The sequence below is a fragment of the Bombyx mori genome, chromosome 19 (assembly GCF_030269925.1).
Source record: "Bombyx mori chromosome 19, ASM3026992v2".
NCBI lineage: Eukaryota > Metazoa > Arthropoda > Insecta > Lepidoptera > Bombycidae > Bombyx > Bombyx mori.
This window is the reverse complement of record NC_085125.1, coordinates 4538557-4564617: the sequence shown is the minus strand read 5'-3', so window position 1 is coordinate 4564617 and position 26061 is coordinate 4538557. Positions and strand designations below refer to the sequence as shown.

The 26061-nt window shown below is 41.2% G+C and overlaps 3 protein-coding genes across 6 annotated transcripts in view; 1 reads left to right on the top strand and 2 right to left on the bottom strand.

Moving 5' to 3' along the window:
- LOC101747012 (dynein axonemal heavy chain 10) overlaps nucleotides 1–248 on the bottom strand; it is a 107790-nt gene extending 107542 nt beyond the window's left edge. Inside the window, exon 1 of the mRNA XM_038017669.2 lies at nucleotides 138–248. The gene's annotated coding sequence lies outside the window, so the exon portion shown is untranslated. The remainder of the gene's footprint in view (nucleotides 1–137) is intronic.
- Nucleotides 1–26061, top strand: part of LOC692988 (aldehyde dehydrogenase) — a 423296-nt gene that overhangs the window by 39651 nt on the left and 357584 nt on the right. The window lies entirely within an intron of this gene.
- On the bottom strand, nucleotides 401–8964 carry LOC101735358 (uncharacterized). Of its 3 annotated transcripts, none has more exons than XM_062673928.1 (5): nucleotides 8875–8964; nucleotides 6356–6526; nucleotides 5081–6048; nucleotides 3553–3811; nucleotides 401–3372 (listed from the first exon to the last, which is right to left on the bottom strand). In XM_062673928.1, the coding sequence occupies exons 1-5, from the start codon at nucleotides 8876–8878 to the stop codon at nucleotides 2411–2413; spliced, it is 2364 nt and encodes a 787-aa protein (XP_062529912.1). In that variant the 5' UTR covers nucleotides 8879–8964; the 3' UTR covers nucleotides 401–2410. The 3 variants fall into 3 exon arrangements, with proteins under 3 accessions (XP_062529912.1, XP_062529913.1, XP_062529914.1); XM_062673929.1 differs by having other exon boundaries at nucleotides 3721–3811; XM_062673930.1 differs by having other exon boundaries at nucleotides 8798–8952.

The window sequence follows — 26061 nt, the reverse complement described above, 5'->3', positions numbered from 1 at the left end:
TTCTGTGTTATGTCTATGGGTTTCGGCAAGTGTCAAAAGAAGTTAAATTCGAAGCCATTTTACTGACATTCGAAATTATGAAAGACGTCTACTTTTATGGAGCATTTATTAATAAATAATTTCAATTCCTAACTCACGTGATATTCTGGATTGGTCGATCAATATTTATTATTTCATGGTCATTGTATCGCCACGCGGTTGAAGAGTTAAATAAAATGGAAGTTAAACAAAGCCGTTGCCATAGCAACAAATTTTACTCCTTGGTTTCATTTTAGCATTGACGTAAGCTTACTGAACTTTGACGCCGAACTGTTTGTTCAAAAAGGTTTTCATTGAAAAAAGTTTGTTTTGGAAACATTAAATCGGCTTAATAGTTAAATAATTTGAAATATATTACACATTTATTTATTTAATACTTTATTAATTATGATTTGGTACAAAACTATTTAATATTAAAAGTAATAGTTATTATTTTATTTACACTAGTACATATTAATCTAATTCTAGTAGGTAGGATAAAAGTATAGCATTTTTAATTTAATTGTAAACTTTTAAAGAATATTACTATAAGTTATTGCACTGTTATAATAAAACCTTACGCTCATGAAATTGTGCATCATCAAATATCTTCAGATATCAAACCGAAAAGGAGCAATCACAATAAATTGATGTTTTATAATGACACAAATTATACATTGTACACAAATAAAGTGGTTTTTGTTTTATTTATTTTAAATTTAAACAACAGGCGAGAGCATAGCTTTCACCTATTCCGAAAAGGAACAAGGAAATTAAGATCGTTTTCCCTTTAATTAACATAACGCTTTTAATCGGATGTAGTTTTAATTGCGCTGAAAGTTACAAAGTAAAAAAACCCTAAAAGTACAAAGCGAATTCGAAGATACAATTATGTTGAATTTTATACGTTTTTATTTCAAGCTTTTCTACTTACGCTTTCGGGCAGTTAAATGTGGAAAGAATAATTTGATGTCTATATATATATAAAGCTTGCCTGTAGTTCTGACAAGGTGTATGCAAAATTTTATGATGATCAACTGAATATGTAACAAAAGAAAACAAACTCACTTTCACATTTATAATATTAGTATGGATTTGTATGCTTTAGGGAATATTGATACGTTACGCTCATTGATGTATTAAAAAATTATTATTAAAAAATATATATGTTAACGGAAATGTATGTAATCCGTCATTGTATACAATTCCTAGGAAATGTATGTAATTCCTAAAATCGCACGGAAATGTGTGAAAAAAATTATATTATACTTACACATTACACATTTCCTAGGAAATCTATACATTTCCTAAATAGCAATCGGAAATGTAAAACATTTAAGATATTGATGGGTACGCGGGGACAGCGGGACGAGTCTTGCACTACGGTCAGTTGCCAACTTGCAATCCACTGGAACCGGCCAGGGATTTAAGAAGTACCTTTGCAAGAAAAACTGTGCTACTTCAAGATGTCTGTGTTTTAAAACTAAAGTATTATGTACTTCCAAATGCCATTCGAGCTTACCCTGCAAAAATAAATAGCTATATGGACTGACAAAGTATTATCTTACAAAGATTTACTTTTATACTTTGACATTTATAATTATTTAATTATCAGACTGATTACTTGCCAAATGAAAATTTTATTTTATAAGAATAAATATAAGTTGATTTTGTGATACGTTAAAAGTTAATAGATAGTTGATTTTAGAAGTTTTAATTAGTAAGATAATATGAATATATTATTATTATTTTACGGTATGACTGTTACCCGATTGTCTCAATAAGTGTTATATTAAAAAAATATTAATAACAACGTATTTTATTACAGAAAGCATTTACTTTATACATTTCCTAATACGATATTGGAATTATATACAATTCCGAGGAAATTTATACATTTCCTAGGATATCTATGCATTAAATAGTTTTTCAAACAATATTTTATACATTTCCTAAATAGTATCGGAATTGTACACATTTCCTAGGATTTGTATACAATTCCTTGATTTCATACATTTCCGGTAACATATATATATCAATGGTTACGCTTTGTAAGCTTAATTTTTTTCATTATATGAAATTAGTTAATTTGGGTCGACTATTATCAAAGCCGGCAATGTGACTTTTGGACAATTATTGGTAAATCAGAAAAACGAATTATTGACTTTGTATTCCATTGGCAGTCACAAAACTCTTCTGAACGACATCTTAGATAAATAACAGATTAAGTATTAACCTTTATTTAATGCAGGTTTTGAACCGTATTCTTTGAAGGAGACGATTATATTCAAATCAATCTGTATTGACATATCAATAACATTTTTTTGTCCAAATGCACAGATTGCCACCTTTGATAATAGACGACTCAATTTGTCGTTGTTTGTTGTGTCGTTTAGAAGGTAAATTGCCGAGCCGGCCTCGTTCTAGGATATCCGTTTTCATTGTTTTCATCCAAGTCCTCTAAATTCGAGTTGTACTGATTTTGTCTGTCTGATCGTCCCCCGACTACTGACGATTGCGGTGCCGAATATGACGACGGACCAGAGTACAAGGCGTTGATATTGTTTGTCCCGTCTAATTGTCGGGCCGACGTGGGGTGTTCAATAGAATAATCGATATTTGAGGTTAATATCTGTTCCTGGTTATTGGATCGATCGATATTGGAAACGACTTCTCTGGGAGCTCCAAATTCGTCGATCTGAAAAGTATCGAGTAGCTTCTGTTGTTGTCTTTCGTTTTCCACCTCGTAACCGTTTGAAGGAATGAACTGTAAAGTTAGTGTATTCGGGAAGTTTGTATTTGAAGGCTTCGTTTCTAGGTTTGATGTAGGTTGAATTAAGTTTCCTGAAAAGTTCGGTCCAGGAGTGTTTTTATTCAAGTTCGACGTGAAATAATAAGATTGGTCTTTTTCGTACGTCACTAGTTTATCGCTCTCTAAGGGATGTTTTATGGTCCCTATAATTTTGTCTTGAAGGTGTGCCGATATTCTATTGTCGCCGCTTAATAGATTGGCGAGGGTTTCTTGATTAAACGTCTGTGTTGACTGATCCGAGGAACCTATTTGTAGTTTAGCCGAACTGTATGGTAAAGTTTGCGATTGGACTATTTCGACTGCTGCCGGTGATTGATTCAATAAGTTTGTGACGTCATGGCTCCGATCTCCAGACGGGAACAAATTTGTGTCTTGTGAATATTGTGGTTGGGTATTCGCAGTAGGAATGAAATTAGAAGGAGCGTTCTGGGGAATGTTTGAGTGAATAAAGTTTGCTGTATTGCCTTGGCCTGGATTGTTTGCTGGCTGTCCGATATAACTCGTAAATGGCCTGTTGTATATTTGGTTTGTGACTTCGGGAACTGAAAATTGATACAATTGTCCACTGTATACCTGATTACCGTTATTTGCCAAAAAATTGGTATTAGGAGCTCCACTTTGAAATTGCGATGATAAATATTGTACTCGCTGTTGTGATGGTAAATTAAGTATTCTTTGAGGTATTCTAGGTGATATGGATGGATTGTTATTTTGTACATTACCTGTTATTAGCTGATTAGATTGAATGTTCGTAGGTATATTTTGTGGTGTCGTGATGATGTTTTCATTTCGATTGTAAATGTCAGCATATTGTGTCGAAGTTAACTTTGAGATCATGTTCGTGATTTGTGAAAGTTCGGCTTCGTTTACATTCTGAAATTGTGTTGTACCAGGCGTAGCAGGAATAACTTCTTGTTGAGCTATATTTGTATATTCTTTTGCAGCATTAATTGAATCAGCAAGTAGTGAGAACACCAACGCCTGTGAATTAGAAATGTTTCTATTTTGGTGAGCATTAAGTTTACCTGTTGTTACAAAGTTGGGGTTTGTCCTAAAATCATTGCTTAGAACTAAATAGTCACTATTACCAGTATTCAAGATTTCTAATTTATCAAAATCTGTTTTATTACTATTTTTGAACAAATATGATGCCACCTTTTCAGGTAGGGTTATTCTAATTGTTACTGTTCGTTCTATGGTGTTAGCTGGAGGCAAGAAAGATTCTTGAAAGTATGGTAAATCTTGGGTACTGTTTTTATTCAAAACATTGTTAGTTATAAGAGGAGGTTCTAGTTTATTAGATGGAAGTGTTACTATGTTAGAGCTTTTTGTATCGACTGTTGGTGATTGCGAAGTCAAGATTTCACCACTATCAGTTACTGATTCTGTGGGCAGAAAATTGTCTTTTGGACCTTCAAAAGATTTAAACATTTGACGGTATTGACTAAATTGTGGTGGAGATGCTGTCTTTAAAATATTGTTTGTATCTTTGACTATATCATTTACTGTTGTATCTAGCTTTTGTTTTGTTAAAATGTCATTAAAAGTTAAATTACGAGGTAAACTTGTAGTGGGAGGTCTAGGTGGTGTGGCTGTGAAGAACGAAGGTACACTAGCTGGCTTGTTAAGAACCTCTAAAGTTGATATGGTTGTTGATGGGCTATATCTCAATTGCGCATTCGAATTATACATAGGTGGTTGAATTATGGGCGATAAATATTGCCTAGAAGGAATGGGGTTTGATGGTGGTAAATAAAAGCGGGCTGCTGGTTTAAATGTTGTTGGTGCTAAATATATTACAGAAGATGCTGTTGGTAATACGATTGTAGGGCCTAGATCTAAAGGTTCTGCTATTGTTGAATAAGGGTTCGGATTGGAAGTCAGCGCATCCTTTAGTTCTATCGAATTTGTTGTAGTAGGACGTTCGGTGGTTGCGGTTGGTATTCTGTAAAAATACGGCGTGGCTTCTGGTTCTGAAATAGTACTTTCAGTCAACGGTTCTTTTGTAGAATGTTCATATTCGTACGGTGTTGAATTATCAAGAAGATTATCATTGATCGATTGAGTAGGTTTATTATATGTATATGGAGTTGGACTGGCTATAAGTTTTGCAAATTTTGTAGGCTTTACAAGCCACGTTTTGATTACAATTCTAGATTTAGCTTTACCTGGTTTTGTTTGTTCAATTGTTTTACGAAAAGGTACAGTCTTTGTGACGACAGTTGAAGCTGCTGTGTCGAGGGTACTTACAATGTTTTGTTTTACTTCATTTTGTATGTCGTCAGATATTCCGTTATTGAACCGAATATTTGCTTTTTGATTTGATATTGTTTGCGTTTCTTGTTGATTTGAGGTGTATTTTTGGTTTGTGACACTGTCAGTATTAGTCAACTTTTTACTTTCACTCAAATTTGTAGATTTTTTATTGTCAGTATTTAAAGAACGCTGTCTGCCACGTTGTCTTCGTGAAGTATTTTGAATATTTGGAGACAGTGTTGTTGTTTGCTTTGTAAAGTATTGTGAGTTTTTTTGAATATCTTTAGTAGGTCTTTGCGGACGTGTGTTTGTAGCATCATTCGATTTTGTTTTTAATTGATTGAATTGGCCAGCATGAATGTTTGATATTGTGTTGCCAAATCGCAAGTTTGGTTCCTCTCGAAGTTTATTACTGTAACGTGGTGTAGTTTGCCTCTGCCTCTGAAATATTTCTGCCTCTCTTGTGCTTGGACGAACTGTCGTATACTGATTTGGATAGTTGGGCTGTGACGTGGATTCAGAGTAAAAATTTTCGTTGTTCGAATAAGTGTTTTGAATAAGATTTTGTTTGGGTACATAGACGTTACTGGGCAGACGTTCGGGACCAGCTAATAACGCTTCATTCGGGAACAACTGGCCTGCAGGAGCTTTGTAATCCTGCATTACCACAAGGCTACTTCTCATTGAGGCTTTATTGTAGGGATTGCGCATTGGATATGTGAGCATTTTCTTGATGTCCTTCATGAGTTCGGGTCCTAGTCGAAGATTCTGAAATTGTTCGTTCTTCGAGTTTAGTAGCTTTTCAGATTCTCTGCAATTGACATTCATCCACCAGTCACAAACGAAGACAGCTTGGTTGAATAAAGTTCCGTTCGGACAGAGAAAAGACTGGAAGCCATATGTGGAACCGACGGTGCAGACTCTGAATACCTGACAGTTTGTTTCAAAATCTGCGTAGTATCCTGAAAATCAAAACAAAAAAATACATGAAAACCGGCTCACATGTTATTTCTATACCCAATTGTGCTATAACCAACCAAATTATTTTAACTATTGATCTTTAGTATTTAACTACAAAATTCCGGGTCATAATATCTCAAGGTGGGTGGCGGTATTTACATTGTAGATGTCATGGGCTTCAGTAACCACTTAACACCAGGTGGGCTGAGAGCTCATCCACCCATTTAAGCAATAAAAAAAAGAAGAATTCCGGGTATGTAACGTGTATTGATCTATTAGAGCTACAAGAAACAGATATCGCGTAATAACCTGGTTCTCGTCCAGCACACGAAAATGGGGTCCTGGGTATGTTGCTGAGGGTCGGGTAGTCCTCGCCAGGACTACCCGGTACAGCGATGCGGATGTCCCACCCATGCCGGTTATTCTCATGCTGCTGTAGTCCTCTACCATTCTGAGCTGACACACAGGAGACGAGGGACACTGGAAATGGCAATAAGCACATGAATAAAAATTTATAAGTTTTCAATACAATTTCAATGACAACATTTAATAATATTGTGTTCTCGTGATTTCAACGGCTCAAGGCATTCAACGATGATCAAGGCTACAAATGGGAGCTCAACTTATATTGGTAGCTATTTCAAATTTTGCTGTGTTAAATAATCAAAATAATTAACCTCAATTACATATTTTTAATCTTAGAAACCATGTTTGAAAGTATTTGAATTAAGTGAGTAATATATTATAGTGCAATCAAGTTATTTGCAAAAATAATTATAATGAACAAGGGGCCCGGCAGATGTCGATCTGCCCTGAAATTTCAAAATTTGTTGAATCAAATCACCGCGTCATTTATACAGAATTTAATTGGAAACCCAAACAATTCTGTCACTCACTGAAATTCAGTCAAAATATCATTAAATAGATTCAGCCGTTTTAGTGTACGGTAACACAATTACTGAATAATTCTAAGCTATTATGTTAAACAAAACTGTACCTTGCCTAGTAAATTTTAAAGTCTAAAGCTTAGTATCGCTGAACAAGACATTGTGACAGGAATTCTGTCGGCCCATATAAAATAAGATCACTTTTTGTATGCGAAGTCAGCGGTCTGGTAGTTTGCAAATTAAAATGAAAAATTTAAAAATGTGACCTTATCACTAAAGTAAATATACCTGCTATATTTTTATATTTTACAGAATTTCTGTAAATTAAACGGTTGTCTGGAAGAGATTGCTTTTAGCGATAAGACCGCCTATTGTACATATGTGCTTTTTGACTGTTTTTTTTAATGTAAATTGTGTTGGTGTGCAATAAAGTGTATTCTTTCTCTCTCTCTCTCTAAATATACGTGTATCGCGAACTATGCTAAGCCGGTTACGCTCTTTTGTAACTGTCGTTAATTTTATACATACAGTCAAATCTCCTTATTCGCGTTTCCTTCATTCGCGTTTTCAGTTTCCGCGGATTAAAAAAATGCGACCCAACTTCTATGTTCGCGGCAAAAGATTTCTTTATTCTATTCTATTCTAATACTCTATTCTAAGGTCTCAGTATAGTCACGTTGGTTGCCCCACCCTTTAAACTGAAACGCATTACTGCTTCACGGCAAAAATAGGCAGGGTGATGGTACCTACCCGTGCGAAAACACAAGACTTCCTACCACCAGTAAGAAGAAAACAATTTACGTATACTTTTTAAACATTTACATTAAATTTTGTCAATGCGTTTTTAATATTCACGAAGAAAATCACTACACAAAGAAACGCATTTGAAAATCAAAGCCCTTGCGGTGTTGCAAAGGTAAACAAAAATCTTAGTCAATCAAGGTTTTATTATCTTGATGCAACAAAGCTACATAGAATATATTGTATCGAGATTACATTGAATCTCAGCGAACACATACGAACGTTTTGTTTTATTGCGAACCCAATAACCCTGCAATTCAATTTTGTTGAGTGTCTAGGAGTTTTCTGATTTGAATACGCTCTGACCGAAACCTAGATTCGCTAATTTTATTTGTTTATTCAACAACATTAGGAAAGACTATATAGTTATACTAGCTGGCCCGGCAAACGTTGTTTTGCCATATAAATTATTTCTAGGAAAGATAAATAGCCTAGATACCGACTGCAGTGCCATGTGCCGGTCTGATTTATCTAAATCTAAACCATTCTCGAATCCACCTGAAGGTACACAGAAAGATTTATTAAAATCGGTCCAGCCGTTTAAGAGGAGTTCAGTGACAAACACTGGTAAATCCTAAATATCAGATGGTAAATCATAAATATCAGGTGCATTCGTGTTGAGCGATGCACCGGTGTTCGAATCTCAGGCGGGTATCAATTTTTCTAATGAAATACGTACTCAACAAATGTTCACGATTGATTTCCACGGTGAAGGAATAACATCGTGTACTAAAAATGAAACCCGCAAAATTATAATTTGCGTAATAACTGTTGGTAGGACCTCCTGTGAGTCCGCGCAGGTGGGTACCACCACCCTGCCTATTTCTGCTGCGAAGCAATAATGCGTTTCGGTTTGAAGGGTGGATGTCACAAGGTGGGTGGCGCATTTACGTTGTGAATGTCTATGGGCTCCAGTAACCACTTAACACCAGGTGGGCTGTGAGGTCGTCCACCCAACTAAGCAATAAAAAAAAACAGAGTGGGATTAAAACTAAAAAAAATGTAAGCTTAGCTGTGACGCAGCGTAAGATTATTCGGCAATATTCATATGCCTATTACCAACCCAAATAATATATTCTAAGAATATCGTGTCAGAACTAAACCATTTCTCAGCAAAAGAACAAAGTTAAGAACACAAACACATAGTTTCTCCTAATTCTTGATTACGCTGAATCAACAAAAAAATATAGTTATTGAACAGTCATGAATTACAATCTGTTTTAGTTCTCGTCTGTCACTGACATTATAAAAAAAGTAGGAATAACTAAATGCCATATTCTCGATGCAGGTTTTATTGGATTAATATGGAGACGGTGCTAGGAAATTGCATTACGATGCTACAGCTTTTAGACTTTTTTAAAAGAAAAATTTCAGAGTTTATTGGTAGTCGTCTCTTATACATTGTGTCGTTACTAGAACCATTTGTACTTACCTACGCAGAAATGCTTTAACCAGTGATTCAAATATAAAATTAAAATGTTATGTTAATTAATGCAGAGGTTTTCAGAAAAAACTTAAAAAAAAAGAAAAAACCTCTGAATGTCAGCAAGACACCAATTGGGTACATGCCATACGCCGTATCTGTCAGATAAATCCAGTGGTAGGAACTCTTGTGAGTCCGCACGGGTAGGTACCACTACCTGTGTAACTATACTGAGACCTTAGATTTCATATCTCAAGGTGGGTGGCGGCATTTACGTTGTAGATGTCTATGGGCCCCGGTAACCACTTAACACCAGTTGGTTTGTGAGCTGGTCCACCTATCTATGCAATAAAAATAAAATAAAAATAAAAAGGTGGCTTAATGAAAAATACTCCGTTCTCATACCAAGCGAAACGAATATATCAATATTCAAATAGGCAGGTGAGTACCAATTTTTTCAAACAAACACGTATTCACAAATGACACGTTGAAGAAATAACACATCATGTAATAAAAGCAATTTCTGACCTAATTTAAACAATTTGTCCGGAAGTAGATTCAATTTAAATAATCAATACGGTTAACCTACATCCTAAAATAGAAATAAAACGTAATTTAAAATCCTACAATAGGTGCGATATTCTTAACAAAATTCATATAATATAATGTTAAATAATAAACAGCTTGCATAGTATATGTTCTAATAAAACAAGTATATAATAATTTTACAATGCAGTATTGCAAACTTCAAATACTATAGAGACAGTTCACATAAGTTTTTATTAAACAATATTGTTACGTATAAGAAACTGATCAATGAACTGACACATTCTCTCTCACACTGTACCAATGCTTAATCTGAAATTAGGGATGTCTCTTTTAAGTAAAATAAATCATACTAATGAAAGGTATGTAGGTAAAACTATAGACCTATAGAATATAAATACGATTTAGCCAATATGTACTGTAATGATGGTAATTTGTTTTGCGCATCATAAAAAGAAAAAAAAACTCTTTTTTTTGTTGCTTAGAAGCTTCAAACCGAAACGCATTACTGCTTCACGGCAGAAATAGGTAGGGTGGTGGTGCCTACCCGCGCGGACTTACAAGAGTTCCTACCACCAAACATGGTAAGACTATGCCGTGGTTGAATCACGAAATGTAATATAATAGATAGATAAATAAATAGGTATACAACACGCGAAATGGGCACGACTTCATCGATAAAGGTTAAAATGGTCGTCGAATAAAACTCAAATGATTCTCGCTCACGACTCGGTCGTGCGCGGACGTGCTTTCCGATCCGTGGCCCGCTTGCGAGCCGCGTCTCTGAACTCACAGTTGTGCTCGACAGTGTAGTGACCGTGAATACATCGTGCGTACAATTCGGTAGTGCGGACGTGCCGATCCGTTGGTCGCTTGCGATCTGCGTATCGAGGTCCATTTTTGTGCGCTAAAGTTTTGTAACCACGAACCCACCCTTACCAACTGCCTTTTTCAAGGCAAAACCAATCGCTACGTTCAGCTTCCTGTGGCACTCACAGGCTAGCGATTTCCTAACCCTTCCCAAAAACAACAGTCTTTTTCAAGACTAGACCCCCGCTCGCGATTCTGCCTGCTGTAGCACTATACAGCCCGAGCGGGTTCCTTTCCTTTTCCCCGCCGATTGCCGTTTTCACGGCATAGGCATTCCCCCCCCCCTGCTCCTTGCTGTCCTGCAGCACAGGGGGGTTACAAATCCTATCCGGGGCCTCGCCTTTCGGCGAGTTCAACAAAAGTCCCGGGGCCCCCCCCCCCTGGCAAGAAGACAGCAAGATGAGTGAAGATTGTGTCAGTGAAAGTGCTAGTGACATTGTCGGGTTCCTCCGGGATAGGTACCCGTCAATTAGGGCCGAGTACTTAGCGTATAGGGCCTCCCGTGGCAATCCCTCCCCCCCCGCGTCCGTCGCCGCGTATTTCAACCGTGCCTCGGAGGCACGCCGCGCGCCCCCCGCCGCCGCGTTAAGTTCGAGCGTACGTTCCAACGATGCGACTCACGAAGCGCCTAGCGCTACCCCCACCCCCGCGCCCGCGTCGGTTACGTCATCACGCGCTACGTCCGCCGCGACCTCGATCATTTCAAGTTCAGGCTCCGATACCGAATCGGAGATGGATTTCGAATCCGCGTCAAGCCCTCAGCCTGGAACTTCGGATGGGTTCCAAACCGTAACGCGCGGTAAAAAGCGTACTCGCGCCGTGGAGTCCCGGAACTCCACGACAAAACAAACGAAATCCGCGTCCGCCTCTCGACCAAAAGTAGTAGTAACACCGGAGTCGGACTCCGCGCGCCGCGTAACCCCACCGCCGCGTCCCAAGCCCGCGCCCGCTCCCAAAGTAGCTGCCCCGCCCCCGCTGATACTTCAAGAGAAGACAGCGTGGAATCGCGTGTCCCAGGCCCTTCAGGCAAATAAAATTAACTACACCCATGCGCGTAACGTCGCGCATGGGATTCAGATCAAGGTCGCAACGCCGGGCGACCATAGGGCCCTCTCAGCATACCTCCGAAAGGAGAACATAGGTTTCCACACCTATGCTCTTCAGGAGGACCGCGAGCTCCGCGTAGTAATACGCGGAGTCCCTAAGGAGCTAGAAATAGACTACATTAAGGAGGATCTGACCGCTCAGGCCCTCCCGATAGTTAGTGTGCACCGGATGCACAGCGGGCGGGGCAAACAGCCCTATAATATGATACTCGTGGCGTTAGAACCCACCCCGGAGGCCAAAAAGAAGATCGCATGTCTCACGACAATTTGCGGCCTATCCGGGATATCGATCGAAGCCCCCCATAAGCGTGGCACTCCCGGGCAGTGCTACAGGTGCCAACTCTATGGCCACTCGGCGCGTAATTGCCACGCGCGCCCCCGCTGCGTGAAATGCCTCGGCGATCACGCTACGTTAGATTGCGTTAGAGATAGGGAAACCGCGACCGAACCTCCCAGCTGTGTCCTATGCCTTAAGCAAGGGCACCCCGCGAACTACCGTGGATGTCCCAGGGCTCCGCGAAAACGCCCAACCCACCCAGCTCCGCGAACCGTCGGCCCAAAGACTTCGGCACCCTCAGTGCCGAAACCTGCCTTCGTGCCGGCTGCAGTTCCCACGGTTTCAGCGTGGAAAAAGCCGCTGCCGTATACGAAGGCGGGAACGCAAACCGCACCCCCGCCCCCGCTCGCGACACGCCCCGCGCCTCAGCCCCTGCTCGCACCTCGCCCCGCGCCCGCGTTCCGTCCCCCGCAACCCTCTGCCGCCAACGACTTCGCGCTCGTGCGCGACTTCGTCACCGCGGTGAACTTCGACCGTCTGCGATCGTTCGCTGACGCTATCCGTAGGTCGACAACCCCCGAACAGCGGCTCGCGGCCGCGTTCGATCACATGGACGTTTATGAGTCCGTGTCGCGTACGTTATAAAATCTTTACCGGTAATCAATGGCGCAAAAAGGTAGAGAAAAACCGTATTCCCTTACGTTAGCATTCTACAATGCTAACGGACTCGCGCGGCAACGCGATCAAATTTTTGAATTCCTCCGCGACAATCTTGTAGATATTCTATTAGTGCAGGAAACCTGTCTGAAGCCCTCGCGTCGTGACCCGAAAGTCGCGAATTACGTCATGGTTAGGAATGACAGACTCACCGCCTCCAAAGGCGGGACTGCCATTTACTATAGGCGGGCCCTGCACGTTGTCCCTCTCGATACTCCCTCGCTCTCACATATCGAGGCGTCAGTGTGCCGTATCTCGCTGACGGGACACCAGCCGATCGTCATCGCATCCGTTTATCTCCCCCCGGACAAGCCCCTCCTGAGCAGTGACATCGAGTCACTGCTCGGCATGGGAGACTCTGTCATCCTGGCAGGCGATTTAAATTGCCACCACACTAGGTGGAACTGCCATCGTACAAACGTTAACGGTAGGCGTCTCGACGCGTTTATAGACGACCTCACCTTCGAAATAGTCGGTCCCCCAACTCCAACATGTTATCCGTATAACATCGCGCTCCGTCCGAGCACTATAGACCTGGCATTGCTTAGGAACGTAACTCTGCGCTTGCGTTCCATCGAAGCAATGTCAGAGCTCGACTCAGACCACCGACCTGTCGTTATGCAGCTCGGTCGCCCTCACAACCCAGTCACTGTTACGAGGACCATGGTGGATTGGAATAAGCTGGGCACGTGCCTAGCCGACGCCGCTCCGCCAATCCTCCCTTACGGCCCGGATTCGAATCCATCCCCCGAGGACACCGTCGAATCCATAAACATCATTACCGATCACATCTCTTCCGCGATCATTAGATCTTTTAAAGAAGTCGATGTGGAGGACAGCTTCCACCGCATCAGACTGTCCCCCGATCTTAGGAATCTCTTAAGAGTTAGGAACGCGGCAATCCGGGCCTACGATCGTCTTCCCACGCATTCAAACCGGATTCAGATGCGTCGTCTACAACGCGAAGTCCACTCCCGCTTAAGCGACGCGCGTAACGATAATTGGCATAGTTATTTAGAACAACTCGCGCCCTCCCACCAAGCATACTGGCGACTAGCTAGGACTCTCAAATCCGAAACTACCGCTACTATGCCTCCCCTCCTACGCCCCTCAGGCCAACCACCGGCATTCGACGACGATGACAAGGCTGAGCTGCTGGCCGATGCACTGCAAGAGCAATGCACCACCAGCACTCAACACGCGGACCCCGAACACACCGAGTTAGTCGACAGGGAGGTCGAGCGCAGAGCCTCCCTGCCGCCCTCGGACGCGTTACCCCCCATTACCACGGACGAAGTTAGAGACGCGATCCACAACCTCCAACCTAGGAAGGCACCAGGCTCCGACGGCATCCACAACCGCGCGCTAAAATTTTTGCCAGTCCAACTGATAGCAATGTTGGCTACAATTTTAAATGCCGCTATGACGCACTGCATCTTTCCCGCGGTGTGGAAAGAAGCGGACGTTATCGGTATACATAAGCCGGGCAAACCGACAAACGAAACTTCTAGTTACCGTCCGATTAGTCTCCTCTCGACGATAGGAAAAATCTACGAACGGCTCCTTAGGAAACGCCTCTGGGATTTTGTTACCGCGAACAAAATTCTCATAGACGAACAATTCGGATTCCGCTCTAAACACTCGTGCGTACAACAAGTGCACCGCCTCACGGAGCACATTCTGATAGGACTAAATAGGCGTAAACAAATCCCGACCGGCGCCCTCTTCTTCGACATCGCGAAGGCGTTCGACAAAGTCTGGCACAACGGTTTAATTTATAAACTGTACAACATGGGAGTGCCAGACAGACTCGTGCTCATCATACGAGACTTCTTGTCGAACCGTTCGTTTCGATATCGAGTAGAGGGAACTCGTTCTCGTCCCCGTCAACTGACCGCCGGAGTCCCGCAAGGCTCCGCGCTCTCCCCGTTATTATTTAGTTTGTATATCAATGATATACCCCGGTCTCCGGAGACCCATCTAGCGCTCTTCGCCGATGACACGGCTATCTACTACTCGTGTAGGAAGATGTCGCTGCTTCATCGGCGACTCCAGATCGCAGTAGCCACCATGGGACAGTGGTTCCGGAAGTGGCGAATAGACATCAACCCCACGAAAAGCGCAGCGGTGCTCTTCAAAAGGGGTCGCCCTCCGAACATCACTTCGAGCATCCCACTCCGTAGTAGGCGCGCAAACACCTCCGCCGTTAGTCCCATCACTCTCTTTGGCCAGCCCATACCGTGGGTCTCGAAGGTCAAATATCTAGGCGTCACCCTCGACAGAGGGATGACATTCCGTCCCCATATAAAAACGGTACGCGACCGCGCCGCGTTTATTCTAGGACGACTCTATCCAATGCTTTGTTGTCGAAGCAAGCTGTCCCTCCGTAATAAGGTAACTCTCTACAAAACTTGTATACGCCCCGTCATGACGTATGCAAGCGTAGTGTTCGCTCACGCAGCCCGCACCAACTTGAAATCCCTTCAGGTTATTCAATCACGATTCTGCAGGATAGCCGTCGGAGCGCCTTGGTTCCTTAGGAATGTGGATCTCCACGACGACCTGGAGCTCGACTCTGTTAGTAAGTATCTACAGTCGGCATCGCTGCGCCATTTTGAGAAGGCGGCACGACATGAGAACCCTCTCATCGTAGCCGCTGGAAATTACATACCCGACCCAGTAGACCGAATGGTAAACCGTCGACGTCGCCCAAAGCACGTCATTACGGATCCTCCTGACCCATTAACGGTGCTTTTAGGCACCGCAAGCACCGGTCACCGTCCTCGTCGAACCCGTCGCTTGCGACGAAGGGCTCGACGAGCGAACTAACCCATAGACACAGCCCACTGAGTTTCTCGCCGGATCTTCTCAGTGGGTCGCGTTTCCGATCCGGTGGTAGATTCTGCGAAGCACTGCTCTTGCTAGGGTCAGTGTTAGCAACTCTCCGGTTGAGCCCCGCGAGCTCACCTACAAACGTTAGGGTGAAGCTGAAATAGCCTCTCAAGGCTATCAGCATAGGTAGGGAAAAAAAAAAAAAGAATAAAACTTGAGATGCCAAGAAATTTGTAATTAGTGAGAAGGCGTCTTGTCAAACATCACTGGTTTGAACCACAGTACTGCCTATTTCTAGCACAAAGCAGTCATAAGTTCCGGTTTGATGGATACGAGAACCGTAGAGATAACTGCGACGATGACGTCATTCCTTACTATGGCTGATAGTGTTTCGTTTGAACTTTGGTAACCAATTAACAGCAGGCGGCCCAAGATGAGCGAATTTATGCAATAAGAATATGTTGTAGCTGAATTTGTCGGTATGTTCGGTCATCGACTGATTCGGTGGCGCAGTAATTAGCGCCTCTGACAGTTGCGCCGAGGGTTGTGGGTTCGATTACAACATCGGGCAAACATTCGTGTGTCAAACAGGTTTGTTTGCTCTTCGTCTGGGTGTGTATTATATACGTATGTACCTATATATTTAAATATATATAAGTATGTAAGTCAATCTCTGGTGCCCATGAAACAGCGAATCTTAATTTAGGACCAGATGGCCGGCCGTACGTGATTTGTTCCCAGTTATCTATTTAATTAATACCTACGTGGAGCAAAAACTTTATAGCCCCTTTTTACGAAAATTGCGCGGACGGAGGAGTATGAAATTTCCCACACTTATAGAGAATATAGAGAAGGAGTGCAGAATGTTAATATTTTTGTGAAATATGCATAAAAAATACATTAAATCAATAAATAAAAAAACATTACTCACACTATCATATATTTGACACACACACGCATGCATACTATTTGTTTATTGTCAAACTTTTCTTATTGCTTATAGTCTGTGGTCAAATTGAAAATAGATTAAATATTGTTTGTCTTTATTAATATTTTTCTAAATTGTAGTCTTTGCGAAATCTATGATTAGAGGAAGTATAAAATAGTCTTTGACAATAGAGTCATAATAGTGTACAAACTTATAATTTCAATTAATTGTAGTCGAATTTCGACTATTGGTGGACCACTAGTTGTTATTATTCAACTAAATTTGCGTTCGCCGTTGCATATCCGATTCGGTAGAAAGGTTGACAAGGCAGTTATTGTTGTCACTTCTAGTACATAATATTTCTTTGGCGATAATATCCAATGTATAACAGATGTGTTGTCAGAGTTTACCAGCATTATTAGCCTTTACGAGTATATCCGAAGCGAAACTAAAAGACCCAGATATTATGCGTACCTAAACAAGTAAATGTCGGTATCAACACATAGAGAGAACACAGACATCTTAATAACACGTGAGTATACAAATTAAAAGCTATAAAAATATATGAGACAGAACTATTCTTTTGCTTTCATTGTTCCGGTTTGCGTCGGATATGAGTTATTATGTAACACTGGTGTTATGTTTTTTGTTTCGTGTTTCGAAATATTTATAAGAGTATTTGGCACAGAAAAAAAGAAGATAAAAATATTTTTTGTTACACTCGCGGTAGGCAGCGGCTTGGCTCTGCCCCTGGCATTGCTGAAGTCCATGGGCGACGGTAACCACTCACCATCAGGTGGGCCGTATGCTCGTCTGCCTACAAGGGCAATAAAAAAAAAACACTATTTTCGATTTGAATTTATTAAATTTTATTTTCTATTTTTTAGTTGAATTTTATATAAAGCGTGTTTTTTATTATTTTTTATTATTATTTATTTTTCATTTTTTAGTTAAACTTTCTATCAAAGCGTATTTTTAAAGCTATTAAGTACTTTAACATCAATTCCTGACTTATCGACTGTAGATAAAAATTATATAAATTGGCAAAAATCTTATTTTGCAAATTGAATAATGGAATAATCTTATCAAATTAGTGTATTGTCATCGGTCCTCGATAAATCTACAAAGTTTGAATGAAATCTGGCCGTTTAAAGTGGGTCAAAATCGCGTCTAAAGGAGTCAGTTACAAACATACATACAAGTGAAGCTAATATAAAGCGTGTGATGAAAAGAGTATTTCTGAGGCTCTCTGATCAAGGCTAGAAGCATAAGAATCATATACATTATAGGAATGAAAAATTTATATAAAATTTCAAAAGTGACTCCAAAAAAAAAAAACAGAAAGTATTTGGGATCACATACTCGTAACTTCTGGTTGATTATTGTTTTTTTTTTTTTTTTTTTTTTTTTATGATTGAGAGATTACTGGTGGCCCGAAGGCCTTTCCAGTTTCACCAGGACAGGTGGGCGAGCAAAGGCTCAGCCAGGAGGGGTGGGATTTGCTAACAGCTGCCCGAGCGCCTCCGAAGGAGACCTAACAACTCAAGAGCAATTGCTTCGCGAATGAATCTACTACCGGATCGGAATCGCGACCCGCTGAGAAGATCCGGCGAGAAACTCAGCGGGCTGATGCATGGGCTAGGTTGCACGTCGACCTCTTTGTCGAGTTCGACGAGTACGGTTACTGGGGTCCCTAAGCCTGCTCCTATTATTAGAGCTGAAGGCATCTAATGCAAAGGTTATTGGATCTGATGGATCCGTAAGGACGTGTCTAGGGCGTCGACGGTGACTGGCTCCTGCATGATCAGGATTCGGTGCGTAGTTAGCGGCGGCAACGATAAGGCGATTATCATGACGCATAGCCTTATCGAAGTACCGTTCCGACGCTGACTTCATGTATTTCTGGATTGATTCAAGGCCCAGGTCGTCGTGTAGGTCGACGTTCCTCACGTACCACGGAGCCCCGACGGCTAACCTGCAAAAGCGAGATTGTAGGGATTGGAGGGTGTCTATGTGTGTGCGGGCCGCGTGAGCGAACACCACACTCGCGTAAGTCATGATGGGCCTTATGCAAGTTTTGTAAAGTGTCACCTTGTTCCGAAGGGACATTTTACTCCGCTTACAGATCATGGGATAGAGTCTGCCGAGAATGAATGCGGCACGGTCGCGGACTGTTTTTATGTGTGGGCGGAATGTCATGGATGCATCCAGGATGACTCCCAGGTACTTAACCTTCCTGACCCAGGGTATAGGTTGGCCGAAGAGGGTGATCGGGGGAGTGATATTTCTCCTCCTAATGCGGGAGGAAATAAGCGGTGAGTCAAAGCTAGGCGGTTCCGTAGCGGTTTTTTGATCGCGAGTGCAAAGGCTCGTGGCGTGATCGCCCAAACACTTGACGCATCGGGAGCGCGCGTGGCAATTACGGGAAGAGTGCCCGTACAACTGACAGTTATGGCACTGGCTCGGAGTGCCTTTTTTATGAGGGGTTTCGACGGTTATTCCGGAAAGCCTACAGACTGTTCGTACGTTGAAAATTTGCTTGCCCTCGGGGGTAGGCTGGAGAGCGACGAGAACCATATTGTATGGCTCCCTCCCGCGTCCTGTGTGCATGCGGTGCACGGAATTGACCGGCAGACCTTGTTCTAGAAGGTCGGCCTTGACGAGATCGGCATCTAATTCCTTTGGGATGCCGCGTATGACCGCGCGAAGTTCACGCTCCTCCTGAAGCGTATAAGTGTGGAAACTTATACGCTCCTTTCGGAGGTAGCTTGAGAGGGCCCTATGGTCGTCGGGTGTCGTTACCTTAATTTGAATCCCATTCGCGAGGTTACGGGCGCTGATAAAATTAATTTTTTTGGCCTGAAGGGCCAGGGAAACTCGGTCCCAAGCTGCCTTCTCTTGAAGGATTACCGGGGGAGGGGTCTGAGTTTTATTTTGTGCCACTGGACGCGGCGACGGTGTGGCACGGGCAGGGGGAGCGACGGGAGTCGGAGGGCGAGGGCGCGACGCGTTCGCGGCTTTACTAATTTTAGCGGCCGCGGGAGCTCGGGATTCCGCAGCGCGCTTCTTACCCTTTACCAGGGTGAATCCATCCGTCGATGAGGCGGGGGCGAGGTCGACCTCCATGTCCGAGTCAGAGTCGGAGGACGAGGAGGCAGCAGGCTCGGGAGCAGGCGACCTACGGGCAGATGCAGGACGTCCGTCGGACCCTACGGAACCCGCGGATGATCGCGCCAGGGGAGCGGCGGTCACGGCGGACGACGCAGCAGTTTTACCCACTAGTATAGGCGACGCGGGAGCGGCAGGCATGGCGGACGCTGCGGTGTACGACGCGGGAGCGACGAGCACGGCGGAATCCGCGAGAGGGCTCACGGCGTGATCGGCCTTGAAAGCCAGAAACTCAGAAGTGAGCTTAGGGTGGCGAAGTCGGAGGAATTCTGTAAATAAAGCTTCCATGATGTCTGACCCAGGTGGGGCTGTCCCGGGTCTTAAACACACTCGCCTTGCGGCGAGGCCCCAACTTCTCGGTACTTAGCGGTTCGATTGAACACAGGTGGCGATGCGGCACAATTACTGCAGGAAAAAGAAAGAACAAAAAAAAAAAAAGGAAACAACAAAAATAAACCAAAACAAAACGAACACTTCCAGGAACACACTTTGTCGGCAGATGTGCCACGAACAAAAGCCGGGTGAACAAAGGCCGGGCTAACAATAAAACCAGGCGAACAATGGCCGGGCGATTGAGTGGTCGATGAGCACGTCCGCAGGCGGCGGGTGCTTCTGTCGGACTCGTGATTATTGTCTGCACTGACCGTTACCGCGTCCGGAGTTGCCGAATTAAAGCGAATTATTTTGAGAAAACTCCATTTAACACTAATTTGCTCAAGGCAATTGCTACTGCTTTTTGGGCTGTTTTATTGATGGGTGAATGATGTCACGTGCCACATTGTGTTGAGCTTAAGCCGATATAATAACGTGAATGTCAGACTCACCCACCTTGAGACATGAGGTCGATAACTCAATTCTATCGTATAACGGTTTTTCCAGCTTCAGCAAACGCATAACTTTTGTTTGATTTTTTTCTAAAACCGAAATTCCTTCATCTTGGAAATCATTCCTGAATACGTGGTTAACTCCTATTTACCTTGGAATAATAAATTTATGCTACACATATAAATAACCTTTATAGTACTTATGTAATATAAAGAATCCTTAATAAATAGAAAATATTCGAATATAGGTCAGCATATTTACCTATTCGCTGGTAATCTTATATGCTATTCCAGCTTCGCACAGACGGACACGTGAGCTCACGGGCTCAACCTGAGAGAATCTGCTAACATTAGTCCCAGCAAGAGCAGTACTTCGCAGAATTTACCACCGGATCGGAATCGCGACCCACTGAGAAGTTACGGAGAGAAATTCAGTGGGTGTATAGCCCTATGAATCTCATTTATCAAAATATGTAGGACCGATATTTTTTTATGGCAGACCGTTTAATTGTCTACGTTTTGATGTATGGAATTGAAATATAGTGACAAATATGTAAACAAGATTTCTTTCGAAATATGTAAAAATATAAATAATAAGCTAGCTATCATGAAAATGTAACCAGCGCGATTCAACTTTTCTTGGATATATTATATTCTTTGATAGTTACAGACATTAATAAGTCTGGGTAGAGTAATTAGAATAATTTCGATTAATTAAAATTAATATGAATTATAAATTAATAATATTAAAATGCAGATTAAATGAATTAGTGCTTGTTAATTCGTTAAATCTGCATTTTAATACTCCTTAATATAATCTTAATTTAATCCATAACCCTTAATATACCCCAGCACTCATCGTGGTACTTCCCGATGCATTTACGGTCCTTTTAGGCACTACAAGCACCGGTCACCGTCCTCGTTGAACCCGTTGCTTGCGACGAAGGGCTCGACGAGCGAATTAACCCATAGACACAGCCCACTGAGTTTCTAGCCGAATCTTCTCAGTGGGTCGCGTTTCCGATCCGGTGGTAGATTCTGCGAAGCACTGCTCTTGCTAGGGTCAGTGATAGCAACTATCCGGTTTGAGCCCCGTGAGCTCACCTACACACATTAGGGTGAAGCTGAAATAGCCTCTCAAGGCTATCAGCATAGGTAGGAGAAAAAAAAAAAAACGTGGTGCAGCACTCATGCATACCACAATCGTGTCTACCTAATATTCCTCATTTAGTGATGTCCAATGAATACTTCTAACACTGGAACATCCAGCTCATGTCCCAAGGTGTCAAGGTTAAATAATATTTATGGCAACAAATAATAAATGCTACAACAGCAAGATTTGAAGCGTGCAATCAAATAACTCATTCTTTATTTAAGCACAACACTATTTCGCTATAACGACTATGCAAAGTAAATGTTATTACACTGCTATTTCGCTGTTAAAAGCTTTGGTTAACCGTTAATCAAAGTGCACTCACTTAATTGCATGCCGATAATCTCTTGATTAGTTTTGGAGCGTTGCGGGATTCCATTAAATTTTATGTGCGAGTAATTTTACACAAAACATTTCAACATGATATGGAGAAATTAAATACATAACAAAACGTCATTGTAGTCTTTGCAATGCTTGCAAAATTTATTAACGTCGGCTATGTTTAAGTTGTCAAATAAACTTTAAAATAAATAAAAAAGCGATTGTCGTAAATATTTTTTACAGATCAATATTTGTTTTCATTATTTCACATATATGTATGTGGCCATGAAAACGTTGCCATTTAAAAATATTTCTTAGAGACTTTAAGCAACGAACTTTTTTCATTGACATTTTGACATTTAGAAAAAGTAATAATAATATTGAATTTGCAATCTTTTTGTTTTATGTCAGTTAATATTTGCAGTTTGGCGTTCTAAGCCAGTCTAAGTTTTTATTGGTATTAATTAGACTAGATGATGACCGAGCTGTGCTCGGTTTTTTTTGATAACGCCATCTTGTTGTGTCTTTAAAGCGGTTAGTTGCCCTCAATTAAGAAAAATAGTATTATTATTCACCAATAGATGTCGGGAAGAGTTGATTATTGAAAACACGAATAAAAGAACATTTTCTGAAAATAGATCGTGCCTAATCGATTTATCGCCCCCAAAATCCCCTGTATATTAAATTTTATGAAAATTGTTGGAGCCGTTTCCGAGATTCAGATTATATATATATACAAGAATTGCTCGTTTAAAGGTATAAGATAAAATAAAGCATATCAACTAAACAGTTTCAATAAGTCTGGCACATTGACGCAGCTTTCGGATTTCAAAAAGTTGCAAGCGTGCTGTAGTATATATTTTTTCCTAAACACTCTAGTTTGTAGTAGTTCAACAATTTGAATAGCTTGTTGACTAATATCGAAGCAATCTCTAGGCGGCTCTAAACTCTGATAACGAAACTCATTATAAGCCTGTAGCAGCATATTAAGTTCAAAGCTAAAACGTTAATGCTGACGCTCGCATCTTCAGAATTCCGTGATTTTCAAAGGTAGCTATTAAGATCAACAACGATGCTTTTTTTTGCTAATTAAAAGATGCCAGAAAGCAAACTCAATCTCACGACATGAGAGGCGGCAGTAGGGGAAAATTCTGAGCCGATTACGGCAATGATTCAAAATAAAGTTAAAAGCTTAAATTTTAAAGTTACTACATAATCGACTATCGACATATACTTGGGCCCGCGGACTGCTTCTAATGTGTGGACCGTCAAATTCCACATATCCCGCATGCCCCCTAGGCGCAGACACATCATATGAATTTAGGCCCTTTGCCCCAAAAACAATATACTAATAAGCAACTATCCTTAAACTCTAACAATAACAATAAAATCATTAATTAATTTAAATTCTATAGACGAGATTGGTTTTAAACTTTCGCAGTTTTCTACATCATAAACACTATAGTTTGATAAGTTCCTACTACGGTATATTAGTTTTAATGAGTTTCCGATATATCGGCGCTGTTGCAAACGCCACGATCCTGGGCAGATTAGAATCTAATAATATTTAAAATATAGACGATATCTTGAACCGCCTCTAGCTATAATTTTCTCACGTGTGCCGGAAACTCGGAATATACCGAATACCAAAAGTCGTTCACAAAGATATTCACGCCAGGTGGAAATCGACCCGGGGCCCTGATACCCTGGGGCCTTTGATATAAAAACGTTGCTATCATTATCATAGAGCACTTTGTCGTTCAGGACAAAGTAGAAGCCGTCAGACAGCGTGGATGGTTTCCCATGCGATGGACCGACCAGATCAAGTTGGCAGTTGGCGGTTGTTTGCATGAGTGTACCAGGCTCACCATAAACCGGGAGAAGTGGCGATTGCTTATGTGTCGCATAACATCTGCCCACAGCAATGATACTGAATGACGACCACGACCGCTCTGACAAGAGTGATACGACAAAGAAGATCATCATCATTGATTACTACTTTTTTATTTATTTATTGATTAGTTGGGTGGACGAGCTCACAGCCCGCCTGGTGTTAAGTGGTTACTGGAGGCCATAGACATCCACAACGTATATGCGCCACCCGCCTCGAGATATAAGTTCTAAGGTTACAACGGCTGCTCCACCCTTCTAACGCATTACTGCTTCACGGCAGAAATAGACAGGGTGGTGGTACCTACCCACGCGGACTCACAAGAGGTCCTACATGTCGTGAACATTTGTTGAGTACGTATTTCATTAGAAAAATTGGTACCCGCCTACGGGATTCGAACACCGGTGCATCGCTCAACACGAATGCACCGGACGTCTTATCCTTTAGGCCACGACGACTTCTACTAACGCAGTATTCAAATTATGATTTCAATCAGACCCGTTAGTCGCTTAACCTAAGGTGGCCAGAGTAGTCATCCGCTCGTCAATACATTAGACGTTATTTGAGTATATTTATTGCATGCATTGTGCATTATAGATATTGAATAAAGAAATACAGGCCGAGGTTAAAGGCATAATAGTCGTTTTTTTTTAATAGTATTGTGTTAAATTTTCACAATCATCAAAACAAAAAGGCTTTAGTTCGCGTTTGTGTGAAAATTGGTGCAAAAATTACCTATTAGTTATAATATAAATAGTTTGTCTTGAATTAATCAAAAGAAATCGGTACTATTGATAGTGACTACTTAGTATTTAAAAGGAGTAAAATATATTTGTTAATATTTATTAACAAATTAATTTTTTATGATATTTTATTTTTATTTTACCCACGTTTATTGATTTGGTACCTAACTTAGATAGACTTTTTTTAATACTCTTGTAGGCAGACGAGCATACAGCTCACCCGATGGTGAGTGGTTACCATCGCCCATAGACGTCAGAAATGCCAGGGGCATAGCCAAGTCGCTGCCTACAAATACGGGTCAAGCTAATAAAAGACAAACATATATCAAAGTATGTGTTATTTTTTCATCATCAGTAAGTAGGCACAGTTTAATTAATGATAAATATCTAAGATATTGTGATCTGCCCTTCGGCGTTCATTTTAATTGAAACAACGTCAGCTCCGTAATCAATCTATCGAGGAAATTCTGATCTACAAAAGGATAAGTTATTGTATACTTCAGTAATTGAATTGTAATTGAATTTATCTTGTAATTAAACTAGCGACCCGCCCTCGCTTCGCTTCGCTTCGCTTCGCTTCGCTTCGCTTCGGAAACTGTAATTTATGATTGATTTCTCCACTATTTAATGGATGTTATTATACATATAAACCTTCCTCTTCAATCATTCTATCTATTAAAAAAAACCGCATCAAAATCCGTTGCGTAGTTTTAAAGATTTAAGCATATATAGAGACAGAGAAAGCGACTTTGTTTTATACTATGTAGTGATTAGTATGTGTTAAGTTTGATCGCCTCGTTGCTGTAGTGGTTATGAGTAAGGCTCACAATATGCGGTACTATCAGTAATGCTTCTGAAAATCAGATGTACTTTGAAGTGCTGGTGGTAGGGCGTCTTGTGAGTCTGCACGGGTAGGTACTACTACCCTGCCTATTTCTGCCGAGAAGCAGTAATGCATTTCGGTTTGAAGGGTGGTGCAGTGAGCTCGTCCATCAATCTTAGCAGTTAATAAATAAAACGCGATACATGTTCATGAGTGCTCACGGCTTGCTGTATGTTTACAATTTTTTTTGTTGCGTTTGGATTAAGTAATTAATAAGGTAAGGTAGGACCACGAAACCTACACCACGGAACAATGATGCGTTTCGGTATACATCAGCGGTCGGGGAACTTTTTTATTACCCCAAAATATTTTTGTGTAAGTTGATATTACCCCATGGCGAAGAACAAAAAAAAACGAAATCGCTTCTTTTTAGCATCTTTCATATTATAGCCCACATGATAATTTTGAAAAGGAAACAATAACAAAAAATTTAATTTAATCATCATTTATTCAATTTATCAATGTAATACCTAGTAATACATAATGGTAATAATATACAGTTGTAATATACAGTTGAGGAATAAAAATCGCACCCACAGAAAATATAAGTTAATGATAATTTCTTGTTATTTTATAATTCAATATTTTTTAATTTAAATGTTTTTTTCGGGAAAAAAAAAACGCTTTATTGGACTTATTTTTTCG